Raw genomic sequence first — 13,775 nt, forward strand, 5'->3', positions numbered from 1 at the left:
GCCTGGCTACAAAATGCAGACAGAGAGAAGCAGGTCAATGCTTCATGTGCTCTTGTCTGCCCTAATGCATTGTGTGAATGTAGTAGGGACCAAAGACTGTATGCTTTTGTATCATAGTGACTGATGTGAATGCTGATCAATCAAGTGCTTTGTGAAATGTCAGTGAACTACAAACAGGTTAATAAAAATTTACAATTTGTCAATTTAGACATAGTAAGCATCAGTAACAAAAATGTAACTGCTAGGTCAATTTTGAAATGTATAAATTAGCTTAAAATTGCTAATTTATAGTTAGCTAAATGCATGCCTTAGGTCATCATGGTGCGACGATTCTATTTTGTGTAGCGCCTGATCCAATTTTACTATTGTTCAATTGCCAATAGCCTAATCATATGTATCCTATTACAAGTATGTGCAGTATACGGTGATACTACTATTTAATAATTTTTTTAGGTTTTATTAAAAAAATAATCTTCCTCAATTTATTAAAAAAAAAGAGAATTAAATTATACACCTTCAGATTCCTATGCTTTCTTTAATAATCTCCCTTAAACATTTACATCATTACATCACTGATTGTCACATACAAGATTAATGTCAAATATGTTTTCCAACATTTGTAGCCTGATATGTTGCTAACTGGGTGATTAATGGATAGACTTTATATCTCCTGCTCATTCCTATAACCTTGAACCAAATCATGTTATAAACGCAACAATATGTTGACATTGCAGTCTGTAGAGAGGACATTGATTAATCAGTTTTATTTGGATCCTTGGGGCTGCTCTAAATTAGAGCCATAATCAAGTGAACCAACATTGGCAGCAATACTGGGACTGTAGTGAACATTTTGTTGTTGCTGAGATTTAATATACAAATTATGGTTACTGGAATTTTTAGATGTGGCAAGATTTTCCTTCACCATTCTTTCAGCAGGTTCTTCAACTTGTGGCAAAGATGAATTTGCTTTCTTACAGTGTTGTTGCTGATGCTGGAGTTTCCAGTCTGTGGGAGTCTGTAATATGCCAACATCTTCTGGCAAAATAGATAAAGTGACTGCCAGCAGCGTTGATTGCTCAATTGTGCTCTCATTGTCTTCTAACGAACATTCATCAGAGTCTGAATTACTTGACAGATTATTACAACCGATTCCAACATTTTCACTTGTTGATAAGGGCTCTTTTATAGTTTGACTGTCAAGACTTATGCATTTCTCATTTTTCGCATCAGTTTCTTGGAAAATGTTTTCTTCTGGCAAGCATGGTGAAGAGCAAAATGGGCTATTATTGCCTTTAGTGTGTTTAAGAAAGTCCTCAAAAAATTGCAGCTCTGTTGAACTGACTGCTTGTGATCCAACAGTGAAAGACTTTCCATGGATTATGCTTTCTTCTTTTAGGCATACATTTTTGTCATGGAAGAAATGTCTTTCAGGCTTATGATGTTTTGTTTCAGTGGGAGATACAGATGTTAAAATGTCAGATTGTCCAGAGTGATCTAAACAAATAAACAAAAATAATCAGCATAATGTTTTATTCAAAGCCAGAAGTTTCCAATACATGGGTAGATTTTGGCTCCTGAGCTCAAAAATTGGGCAGATATTTATTGGGCAGGTTTAAAAATCCCATCAGATGGGAACATTTTGTTGCACTAATGTGGTCTTCTTCTGACAGTCCTGCATAATCCTCTGTTATGATCCAATCAATGACCCGATAGTCAAACAATTGGAACAGCCTGATTTGGCTCTGCATGCAGATGGCCAAATCTGGCAAAATTCAGCTCATTTTGTGACCTTTCCAAATATGGTTAGTTTTATTACCATTAGCCCATTCAGCAACCTCTTGGCAGTCTATGGATCCAGAACAATAGCCTCCTAAATAGACATTTGTTAGGGATGGCTGAATGATGACGTCCCTTATCCACATTACTGCTCTTAATTTGAGGTTACAAACTGTTTGATCTAAAACATTATTGTAAGTTGACAGCTAGAAGTCCAATTGACATGATGTTTTTGAATAATAGACCTTCATTTTCTGCCTCTTTCTAAGTTCACTGGAAGCTATTGCTCCATTTGGATATAATGCTATTGCCACTTTGTAAAATGTATCTTTCTAGTCAGGCCCTCTCCTATTCATATTCTAATCTCTCATTCAGACTACTGACTGGTTGCTAGGTAAACAGGACCTTAGAAAACAGATAGCTGCTAGAATACCAAACTAGAGAACTTCTGCACATACTATTACAAACTATAAACTGTGATGTCAAGATATCAACCATATCTAGTGATGAGCAAATCTGTCTCATTTCCCTTTGTCGAAAAATTGGGGAAGCTTCAAAAAGGTTTGCAATGACGTGCATGTCACAAACCGCAGAAATTTGTTGCAAATACATGCCTGGCAAAAAATTTCGCTCATCACTAATCATATATATGTTACACTTCAAAGCCTGGTTTATTATCATGTTTACAAAAATGATATTGAAGATTGAGGAGATGCTATTTAAAACACCTTTTTATGAAACTGAATTAAAAAAGAGAACAAAACCATAAAAAATGCCAAAATTCAGATAAGTTTAAGAGGTGATGAATGTTTATGACTTGAGTGCATTGTGTTTGCTATGTACCATCACATAAATAAACCTTATACATGCACAGTATACAAGTTTCTGGAGAAATGTATTTGCAACTGATAAAGTATAAATCAACTTAATTGTCACTGGGCTTTTACCAAAATAATTAGCATGCAGCCATAAATCCAAAGTTTAAATCTTTGTTCATTGCTCAAAAGTACAATTGTTTCCATTTTATTCATTGTTAACACAATAAAACAACATTTACCAAGGTTTCTGATTAAACTGTACAAGCCAGAACATGCACACAAGCTTTCTAATGCCATTGATTTCAAAGAACTCACTAGTGGAACTTTGGTAAATGCTTATGGTGAAATATGGCTACTCATTAAGAACCATGAGAAATGTGTAAATATCCCTGTAGAGATTTACACCCTTTATCATGAATGTTACAAAAATACAAATAGAACATGTGGTATTGTAAATGAGTATTTGTATACACAGAATATTGTCCCACTTACTAAAATCTTCCAGGGATCTAAAGAGCAGGGTTATTCTTGCCAGGTAAACAATTTTAGAATGTTCTATTTTTATTGCAACTCACTCAGAGATATAGAAAATGAATTTCTAGATTAGAAAGATTTGAGGTTTTTAGCATTACTAGTCTCTTTCTATTTTTAAATGAATAATTCATGAATAATTTCTGCAATCCCGATGAATAGTGTTAATAAGGATTTTGTGATGGGACTATTTAAGTATGCCATATATGAAACTTTATAAGTATGCCCCAGAGATAAAGTAACTATTTGCAGAACGTTAAAAGAAAATTAATTTAATACATTTTCAGGTTAAACACATTTTATAGCATTAAAAGCCAATTTATCAGTAGTCAGAAAATTTTACTGAGCGATGAAGATCGTTACCACTCAATAAAACTTTTGGATGTAACACTTTATTTTCCACACTGGAACAATTTGTTGCTGTTGAGCACTACCACGCAATAGATCTAAAGGTTGTTCAGCTACTTAAAGCAATCAAAGATGTGCTGACAAAATTACATACTGCATGTATCACCTTTAAAACAAAGTGTCAATCCGATAAATTCAAAAGTTCCCAAAAATCAGAATTTTTTTTTATAAAACTTCAGGACTTTCCAAATTGATATTTAAAAAACCACTGTAGCTAACAAGAGAATAACATTTTTGATTTGTAAAATTGAGCTTAATGTTTTGCAAGAAAATGGAAAAATACACATCAGTTTAAAAGTAAATGCATGTCAGTTTATGATAAGCAGAAAACTTGAGCATCACCTGTCAGACTGTTCAAAGCTACATACAGAGATATCTGATGATGCTTAGTCAATCTCTTTTTTATTCCTTATAGTGATGTCAATGCTGGTTTACTACATTAAGTATAACATTATTTATGGCATTTATCAGAGGGAAAGTATTGTAGAAATTCTCATTCTGCCAGAGGTTGACATCTTGCTGTCATATTTAGACTTCACATCTACTAGTATCTTATCTTTAACTGATAATTTTGAATTTCTGGACCCTGTGCTATGATAGGGAGACAAGTTCATTCTGTAAAAAATGGTTTGCCATTTGTTTTTTACTGTTTTTTTTTTTTTTAATTAATTTTTTTTTTTTCATTAAGATCTATCCCAGAAGATGGATTTTACAAATGACTACAAAAAAGTAATGTGGCCATCATATAGGGGCAGATTTATCAAAATGTGAGTTTTAATTGATAAACCATCCACAAATTTACTCTAAAGACATGCTAAACAAAATGTTTTCAAAAATATGACATGAACTTTGAAGATTTCAGTAGTATCACCATTCCATCCTTTTCTATTATGTGTACTGTAGTGAAGTTCTGCTTCTTGTGGAAATGTTCCTAAGTTAAAAAGAACAGCAGAAGCAAGGAATATGGAGAAAGAAAAAAAAGTTGGGGGCACCAATACTGAAGATTTTACCCCTCATAACTTGTTAAAGAGTAATTCACGTTTACTTAAAAATAGTGATTTGGAAAGGCTCATTTGCAACACAATGTATTACAATGCACAGTAAGCAGTTTGATTTTATTATTGGGAAATTAAGTTTTGGTGCTTACTTAACTTTCTAAATATGTTAATAACTATCATAAGAAATGTGTGTGTGTTTTTTTTTTTTAATTCCCAAACTAGTCTTGGTGACATAAGCCATTAGCAGTTCTCCACTTTTAACTAGGTATGCACTGAATCCACTTTTTTGGATTCTGCCAAATCCCCGAACCCCTCGTAAATGATTCAGCTGAATACCAAACTGAATCCGAATACTAATTAGCAATATGCCAATTAGGGTTTGGAAGCGTGCAACAAAAATTTTTCAACTTCCGTGTTTACATGTTAAAAAGTCACATGATTTTTAGGATTCGGTTCGGCCAGGACCGAATCCAAATCCTGCCAAAAAAGGCCAAATCTTGGTCAAATACCATACAGAATTTGGTGCATCCCTACTTAACTCTTGTCATGTCTGTACTATACATTGTGATGGCACTGGCTGTACAAAGATGATCTCCATGGAAGACTAAAGGGTTATTTATGAGTTACAAATGATCTTCAGGTTGCTAAAGTCAAAGGTCACTTTTTTTATACTGATCATATTCAATCTATTGGCTGCACTTGATACAGTTGACCACTCCCTCCTGATGCAAATTCTACATTTCATTGGTATCTGTAATCAGGCTGTATCCTGGATTTCTTCTTACCTCTCTAACCGATCCTTAGCCGTCTCATATACAAACAAAACCTCATCTTCAGTTCCACTTAATGTGGGGGTACCCCAAGGCTCTATACTTGGACCATTGTTGTTCTCCCTCTACACTTTTTTTGGGAGATCTCATCCACACATTTGGCTTTAAATATCATCTGTATGCTGATGATATCCAAATTCAATTTTCAACCCCTTCATTAACAGTTGAAACAGACTAACTGCCTCCTAGCTATCTCCAATTGGATGAACTAATGCCACCTCAAACTAAACCGAACAAAAACTGAACTAATGATCTTTCCGCCTAAGCCTAGTCCTATTCCCCCACCACCTACCTATGGCACACTCATCAACCCTGTCGACTCGGCATGTTGTTTGGGGGGTGATCTTTGACTCCTCTCCTTCTCTGACCATATTAACATCACTGTCAAAACCTGTCACTTTTTCTTATGCAATATTGCCAAAATCCATCCATTTCTTTCTACTGCAACAGCTAGGCTGCTCATGCATGCCCTCATCCTATCAAAACTTGACTACTGTAACCTGCTACTAACCGGCCTCCCTAACTTCCATCTCTCCCCCCTACAGTCTGTATTAAATACCGTTGCCAGAATTCTCCTCCACTCATCCAGGAGAGTTCAGGTCTTTTCACTGTTAAAGTCCTTATCGTAACAAAGAATATCTTACAAACTCCTTATCTTAAGCTCCAAAGCCCTCCATTCCTGTGTTCCTCACTACATCTCTTCTCTTGTGTTTCCGTACGTTCCTGGCCGACTCCTTTGTTCCACAGCGCTCCCCCACTAATACTGCCTTTTACCGCCTTAAACCTTGCTGCCCCTTACATTTGAAATGCCCTCCCTGATTCCCTCCAGAGAGAATACTTCCTCATTCTTTTTAAAACTGGACTTAAAAGACTACCTCTTGGAGCACCCAGCACCTGATATGGGAACTAACACTTATATTTTAGTGTCACCCACTGCAACCTACAGCACTTATATTTGCCTATTTGTGTCTGTAAGTTACCCTCCCACCTACATTGTAAGCCCTATGGGGCAGGGACCTCTTGACTCTTAACTAATTGCAATTGTACCTTGTATTTATTTGTATTTGTTGGAGGGCCGCTAATGGAAGCCAGTTTTGACCACTCCCCCTTTTTAAGCTGAACCCACTTCAAACCATGCCCATCTTATCACAAGAGCTTTTAAGGCCATGCCCTCATTAATTGTGGTAGCACAGCAAAAACCCAAATCCTTGGTGCTCACTGTGGGGATATCAACCATCATTCACATGTGAAAGAATTATATTATGTCATATTAAGACACATCCTTAAATCCATATGCCTCCTCTTCCCCTGTGGATAGCACAGCAACTTAGGGACCATTTAATGGCTATTTCCAATTGCTAACAAACTCCCAGAATACACCCCAGGTTCACCTCCCACAGGCAGGGGTTTATAGGGTTTTATAGTCTGAGCCTGAGGTGTGAACAATGCAGGGGTTGAACAATGCAGAGATTAAAAGGTGTGAACAGTACAGGAGATTACATGTTTAAACAATACAGGGGTTTACAGCCTGAATCTGAGGTGTGAGCAATGCAGGGGGCCAGTTACTCTCAGTACTGATACAGTACCTTTTGTGCAAGCTTTAAATGGTAAGCCATCAAAGCAGCCAGACAGGTGGAAGGGCCACACAGAGGGGGCCCGCCAGTTGGAAAGCAGCTATAATGTAATGGTGGTGAATATGTGGGGCGTGCCTGAGAGGCAAGGGTAAAGGCATTTGAGAAAGATCAAAATAATTTCTCAAAGTTTCGTTGGAATGTCCATTAGTGCAAAATCTGAGGGAAAAGCAAATTTTAAAACTAAGGCTGAATTATACGTTTTCATTCATTATTGATCTTACTCTGATCATCAAATGGGAACATGAAACCACTACCATAAGCAAATCTGTACCTAAATTGGCACAAGTAAGCTTTAATAAACTTTACCACCTGGACAAGAGATCTTAAAACAAGGTCACAATTTAATAAGAGATTTTTCAGTTAATATAAGCTTTATATATCGCTGACAGAGCTCTTACCTGAAAAAAAGTGTATATATATATATTTATACTTTGATGATGTGTTTATTAATTTTATCAAATGACACTGCTTATCCCTGCAGAACTGTGACTTATTCAGTGCAAGCATTTTAATAAGAATGTAGCTAATGTATAACAAGTGCTGATATGAACAAAATCTATATATAAATATGCACTGTATTCAGAGAGTTGCATTAAGACTATTTTTTAAACTAACATTTCCTTCACTTACAGGATAATGTTACAGTATAAATCAATTTTAATAGTAAAGCTCACACTACAATTATAGGAATGTGTCAGAAGAAGGAAAAATATATTTCCTGCAATATCCTCAGTGTGGCTTTTAAAAACTAGAGTGTTTAACGTTTCCTGCCTTATTTCTGGTTTTAGGTTTCAAAATGAACATACAGTATTCCACTAAATGCCACCTGTTTTTATGATTTAGTATTAGGCCCTATAATAGATATTATCATTGTTATTCCATAACACAAAGCTTTCATTTTTGTTTCTGCGATAGCTCCCCTTAAAGCTTTTTCTCTAATGCTGTTCAGTTACTCTGTAAAGTGCTACTGCTGAGGAATACTTTGGGGCAGATTTACTAATCCACGAATCCGAATCCTGAAAGGGAAAAAATCGAATTGGAAATGAAAATTTTTAATAATTTGCGTCACGATATTTTCGTATTGAGCGATAGTAAACGCCGGAAAAACCAATCCGATTTTTTTGCGACGGCGACAAAAAAGTCGCGGAAAATATTCGAAAAAGTTGCGACGGCGACTAAAAAGTTGCGAAAATACAGATCATTACGAAAAAACCGCGTTCGGACGCTTTCGGTCCATTCGTGGATTAGTAAATCTGCCCCTTTGTGTTCTGCCTCACTAGGAACCAGGAAAACCAGCTGTGGCTTCTGTGGTTTCACCTAGCTGGGTGGGATTGGTAACTTTTAAGTAAACTTTTAGTATGTCATAGAATGCCATATTCCAAGAAACTTTGCAATTGGTTTTCATCAGTTTTTTTTTTTTTTAATTTGCCTCTCTCTTCTGCCCCATTCCAGTTTCAAATGGGGTCACTGACACCAGCAGCCAAAACCTATTGCTCTGTAAGACTACAAGTTTATTTTTATTGCTTCTTTTTAATACTTATCTTTCTATGCAGGCCCTCTACAATTCATATTCCCATCTCTTGTCTAAACTACTGCCTGGTTGCTAGGGTAACTAGGACCATAGCAACCAGATAGCTGCTACAATTCTAAATGGAGAGCTGCTGAAAAAAAGCTAAATAACTGAAAATAAAAAAAGGAAGGCCAGTTGCAAATTGTCTTAAAATATCAATGTCATAGTTAATTTATGGGGCCCAATGACCCGGAACCTAGTGTAGGGAAGCAGGGCATGACAGGGTTAAGGAGGGCAGCCCGCCCCCTTCCCCCCCTCCTCTTCTGGGTTCCTGGTGGCTGGCCATTGAGGGCCCTGGATATATCCCAGGCTTAGCAAGGGGCGGGGCACCCAAGGCAGTCCTACCTTCAGTCAGTTCCAGGCAGCGGGAGGATCAGCAGCTTGCGATGTCCCACCATCCCTCCCTATAAAAAGGGGGTTGTTTTCGTCGCAGTTAGTGGAGGGTACCTTATTCCGTGCCCTCAGGGGGAAGTTTAAGTTGTCAAGGAGAGTGTAGCCCGGTAGGCCTGGGGTCCTGATCGGCAGTTAGCCTCAGTTTACGTTGGGGGAAAAGGAGGCAGGAACCAGGCGTTACGTTTGGGCTCAGGGATAGCCCCTTGGAGGCGATTAAGGATTGTTGTTACTGTAAATGTTGGGTATTGTAAATGTTTGTTATACAAACGGTTCTGTACAAGTTTATAATGTTAAAATGTTAACTGATGTAAGTTTTATTGTTAATAAATAACTGCAGCCTTCTCTTCCCAGCTATAGTGTTCATGTGTGTTGTTTGGGAGAAAGTTTAGGGGCGGGGGGTTAAAACGGGGAAAAGGTAAGGGTTGCAAGCTCGATGCTGCACCTGTCAAGGTGATGTACCCCTTTAAGCAAGTAGCTTTCACTAGAGGTCTGTTGGACAGTCTGTTATTTTCTTTGTCTATAGACACAGCTTTAATACGTTTCCAGTAGACCCATGAGCAGCATTATATGCAAAAGGGTTTGTAGCTTTGCTCTGATTACAGTGATATTACTACAAAGTAATATTCTTATTTACCTCGCTCAAATTAAGCTTTGACATTCCAAATATAAACTTTGTTTATACCAAAGGAACATGAAACATTTACACTGTAAAATAGTCTTTTTATTATTACTTAGATTTGTACTTTGATTCTGTAAATATTTTCCGCATGTATAGACAACCCCAAAATATGTTGAACATATATTGAATGAAGAAGGCACTTCCAAATGAAACTAGCAATTTATATAGGAATGGGAACAGCTGGCATTAAGGTCTATCTGCATTTAAAACACTTATTTCAGGAATTCATGGTCAAGCCTAAAATAATAGTTTGATAGGGCCTGTGAAGTCTGTATGCATGCGGTGTCAAAGTCCTGCCAATGTCATTATTGATAGTTAGTGCCATTCCTATTTAATATAAGCACAAAAACATGTTTTCATAGCTTAATTCAGTGACTAGGCACTGGTTTATTCTAAAATAGTTTTTATTTCACTATTCTTTGAGAAAATTCCTTTTTTATTATACAGATTATTAGTTTAACCCTTGTCCAGACTGTACCCTTCAAGCTGTTAAATTAGAGTAAATAGCCATTTGATACTGATGGCGTAGCATGTGTGCCTGGCTACAACCGCTCTATATATCTATTATATGTGATGCTATTTACAAGATGGATGAGTCCTTGCTAGCTAGAACCTTTCTGCTTTATACATAATAGTAGAGCATGCATTACATGGAACTCTCTAAGGTGAACCCTTGCTCTAGCAATAACTTGGACAACAGATGTTCTTGAAAGAAATAGTTAACACTAGTCAATAAGTGTTTTGTCATGGCTATGTGCAACTGTTTTTACGCATACAACCATTTTTTTTCTTACACCAAATGCATTAAATTCAACGGGTGTTTTTTCTCTTTTGCTGCGTTTTCCACACGTTTTCTCTGCAAATTTTTTTTCATGGTGAATTTTTGCTGCAGTTTTGAGAAAAAAATGTGTGCATCACTAATTAATACTTTATTTGCTGGATACATTTACCAATATGTAGTCTTAATGGTGTTACTTCATAGATATTTTAAAAACTTACTGCCCTGAATGGTATTAGACAAAAGCAGATTATTAGTATTGGTGAGTGTGTCAGGCACGCTCACTCCAAGGACCACTGGGTGCGCATGTCAGATAAATGCATGCGCATTACATATAAAAGGATGCTGAGGCCTAGTCATTTTGCAAAGTGATCGCTGTTGCCTGCAGCTGACACGGAGCGTTTAAAATCCTTGACTGATTTTCCGTATACCTGACCTCTGCCTGATTTTGATCCTGTTTCTCTCTGCCTGACTATGCTTTTGTTTGCTGATTCCATTCTGACATTCGGTTCTCCTACGGCACTCCTGCCACTCCTCCACAGGTGCCAGTCCTGTTCCTACCCTCAGTGACTGTTCTACCCTGTGAGAGGTGTAGGTGAGGCTAAATTATCTCTAGCTCCCTCCGGAGAAGCAAGCCCATTTGTGATAGAGTGAATGTGTTCCATTTTGCTTCATAGACAAACTTGTGAAACTGCAAAAAAATTTGCGAAATGGTGAAAAATTCAAGAAATGCATTTGTTGTGGCCAACGTGCAACTTTTTTCTGTCTCGAAATACATAAAAGTCAATGGGGATTTTTTTTCTGCAAATTTTGTGGGGGGTGAAATGCAGAATTTTAACCCAAGGTAGTAGTCAGTAGGTGAACTATGCCCCAGTGCTGGTTTCACAGTTGTGCTTTACTCCACGAATCTCTACAGTATATCTGAGCCTAACTGTGTATACCGACACCCCATACTGGTGTATACTGGAATCTGAAACAAAAAGCTGCATTGCAGGCAGACTGAGCAGTATTTTTTCCACTTTGCATACTTGAGTAATTAATTTCACCATTGCATTATCTGGGATTTGGGATATTTACGTGGAATCTGTATGGAAACATATGTATGTGTTTTAGTTTATTGGTTTTATATATTGGTTTTAAACTTTTACGGTATTTTTGTTTTTTGCACATTTCCTCCTCTATTAGCAACCTAAAGATCTACAGTGCCTATGATGAATCTCTGGTTTTATGCTCATGTTTCTCCATGCAGCTAAAAAAAGTTTGCAGAGAAAACACATTTAAGAGAGGTAAATTTATAGGGGGATGAGGTCACTAGAGCTAATATTGTTCAAAAAGGAACATTTCCATGCATTGAATGTGGTAATTGCACAGGTATCATTAAGGGAGACCTTTGTGTACATCCTTCCTGAGTCTTTCCAATTAAACTAAAGCATTTCGCCACATGTAAAACATAAGGGGTCAAATATTTGTTGAATTGCCTGTGTGGCCTTGGGTATGTTGGTCAAACTGCTAGAATGGTGTGTGTGTGCCTTAACATATAAAAGTGTTATCAAAAATTATAAACCTGATGAAGAGAAACAAGTAAAGAAGGAGGTTAAGACTTAATACAAGAAAGAAACAATTTAGCAAAGCATTGTTTTGAGCAAAAAACTCTTTAACCCCACCTGCAGGTATTGGAAAGGATTACCTTTTCGATGGGGACTGATGCTACAAAGAAATTGTTATGCTCAGAAGCATACTGGATATGGAACTTTAAACATTGTTCCCCAAGGGGTTAAATGAAAATTGCAATCTGTCTTGCTTTTTGTATAAAAGTATAATTCACTATTCTTTTTTTAACAGATACCACAGTACTAGTTAACAGTAGTTAACGGACATGTCAACCCAAAAAATAGTTTCAATAAAAGAAAACATAATTCTAAGCAACTTCCCAATATGAACTTCGATTTTCGGTGCAAGACAGGTCTGTCAGTCTGCTGGTTTTACATTACTTTGCAGGTTGGACATTTTGATATTGGACTTTTTTAGACTTCTGCAATGGACTTACGTAATGGACATTTAAGGTTTTTCCTAATGCAGTAGTTGTTAGCCATCCTGAAGAAGGAAGAGAGTGCACCCCCCCTCCTGAAATGTTGAGTTTTGTGGTTTCACTGGCAGAATAAATGGGGTAAGCTCCCCAGCCAAATCTTGTGTATGTGCAGTCTCTACTTCCTGCTCCATATGCATTTAGGGCGGTTGCCATATGTCTAGGAGACTAAGCACCGCAGTCATTTTTTTTCAAAGGTGAATGCAGCTGTAGACAATTTGTATGCTACAAAAATACTTTGTGTGCCATGAGCCTTAGATCATTTGAAAGGATTCACATTAACACCCTCTAATAGCATGCTATGTTGACTGCAACCATTAATAAGCATGGATTAAAACTTATAGCAATGATAAACAAAACACTTTATTTCATGAAGGCATTCACACCACAGCACTATTTATTGATTGCTGGTAAATAGCACATGACTACGCATCCTTTTGCCATGACAATTACTTCATTGGAATGAAAGTCATGTTCAAAATAGCTATTGAAATCTTGTGATACATAAGGATCTTGATCAATACCCCTCTAATGATATCTGACTATCTGGTACTAACTCGTTCTCTCTATTTATTTAGGAAGCAGATCTAATTATACAATGTAGTGATAAGTGGCAATGTGTTTGAATGGGAAGATTTCACATATTTTGCTATATTATTTGTAAGATTTACATTGTACAACTACAAGTGTTACAGTTTGTGACCCACAGTGCTTATTGTATATTGTAAGGTGCTTGAATAAGATTTAAAGAAAATGTGGTAAAATTATATTTTTCTTTTCTGTTATCAAAAGTACTCTGATTTATTTTATTTTTTCTTGAATTCTTGTTACTTTCTATTACACTGAAGCTCAATCTCTATAAGATGTCCATGTTATAAGATTTTTTTTAAAATGGCCATTGTGTGCTATATATTGCTTGCATTGCCAGCATGTATGTGGGTATTGAACCACACATGGTTTCATATATGTAACTGAACGTATGGGTCTCCATTCATAAAAGCCGACTGTAGTTGCAGCCATAATGCGTTACACCTTAATGAAGGGGCAGAGGTACACAAACAGTACCGTATAACTATTCTTTGCTCCGGTTTTCTGATCTTATTTGATTTGGCTTTATTGTTGGCATATGTTATATATGTGTTTATGGGCATGCTTTGTTAACATGGTATGGTGTGATAGGATTTTATAGCAGGAGGTCACCTGTTGAATTTTGTCAAGAGGATAGGGCCACACAATGAGGATAATAAAACATGAACCACTGTCAAGTAGAACTA

General features: G+C 36.8%; 1 protein-coding gene across 4 annotated transcripts in view; it reads right to left on the bottom strand.

Moving 5' to 3' along the window:
* Window positions 1-479: 479 nt before the first annotated feature.
* LOC100491589 (synaptotagmin-like protein 2) overlaps window positions 480-13,775 on the bottom strand; it is a 65,155-nt gene continuing 51,859 nt past the window's right edge. For all 4 annotated transcript variants that reach the window (XM_012963584.3, XM_018094311.2, XM_031902841.1 and 1 more), the window contains one exon: window positions 480-1,494. In XM_012963584.3, the coding sequence (XP_012819038.2) occupies window positions 764-1,494 (731 nt within the window). In that variant the 3' untranslated portion in view covers window positions 480-763. The remainder of the gene's footprint in view (window positions 1,495-13,775) is intronic.

This window comes from Xenopus tropicalis, chromosome 5 (genome assembly GCF_000004195.4).
Source record: "Xenopus tropicalis strain Nigerian chromosome 5, UCB_Xtro_10.0, whole genome shotgun sequence".
Lineage (NCBI taxonomy): Eukaryota > Metazoa > Chordata > Amphibia > Anura > Pipidae > Xenopus > Xenopus tropicalis.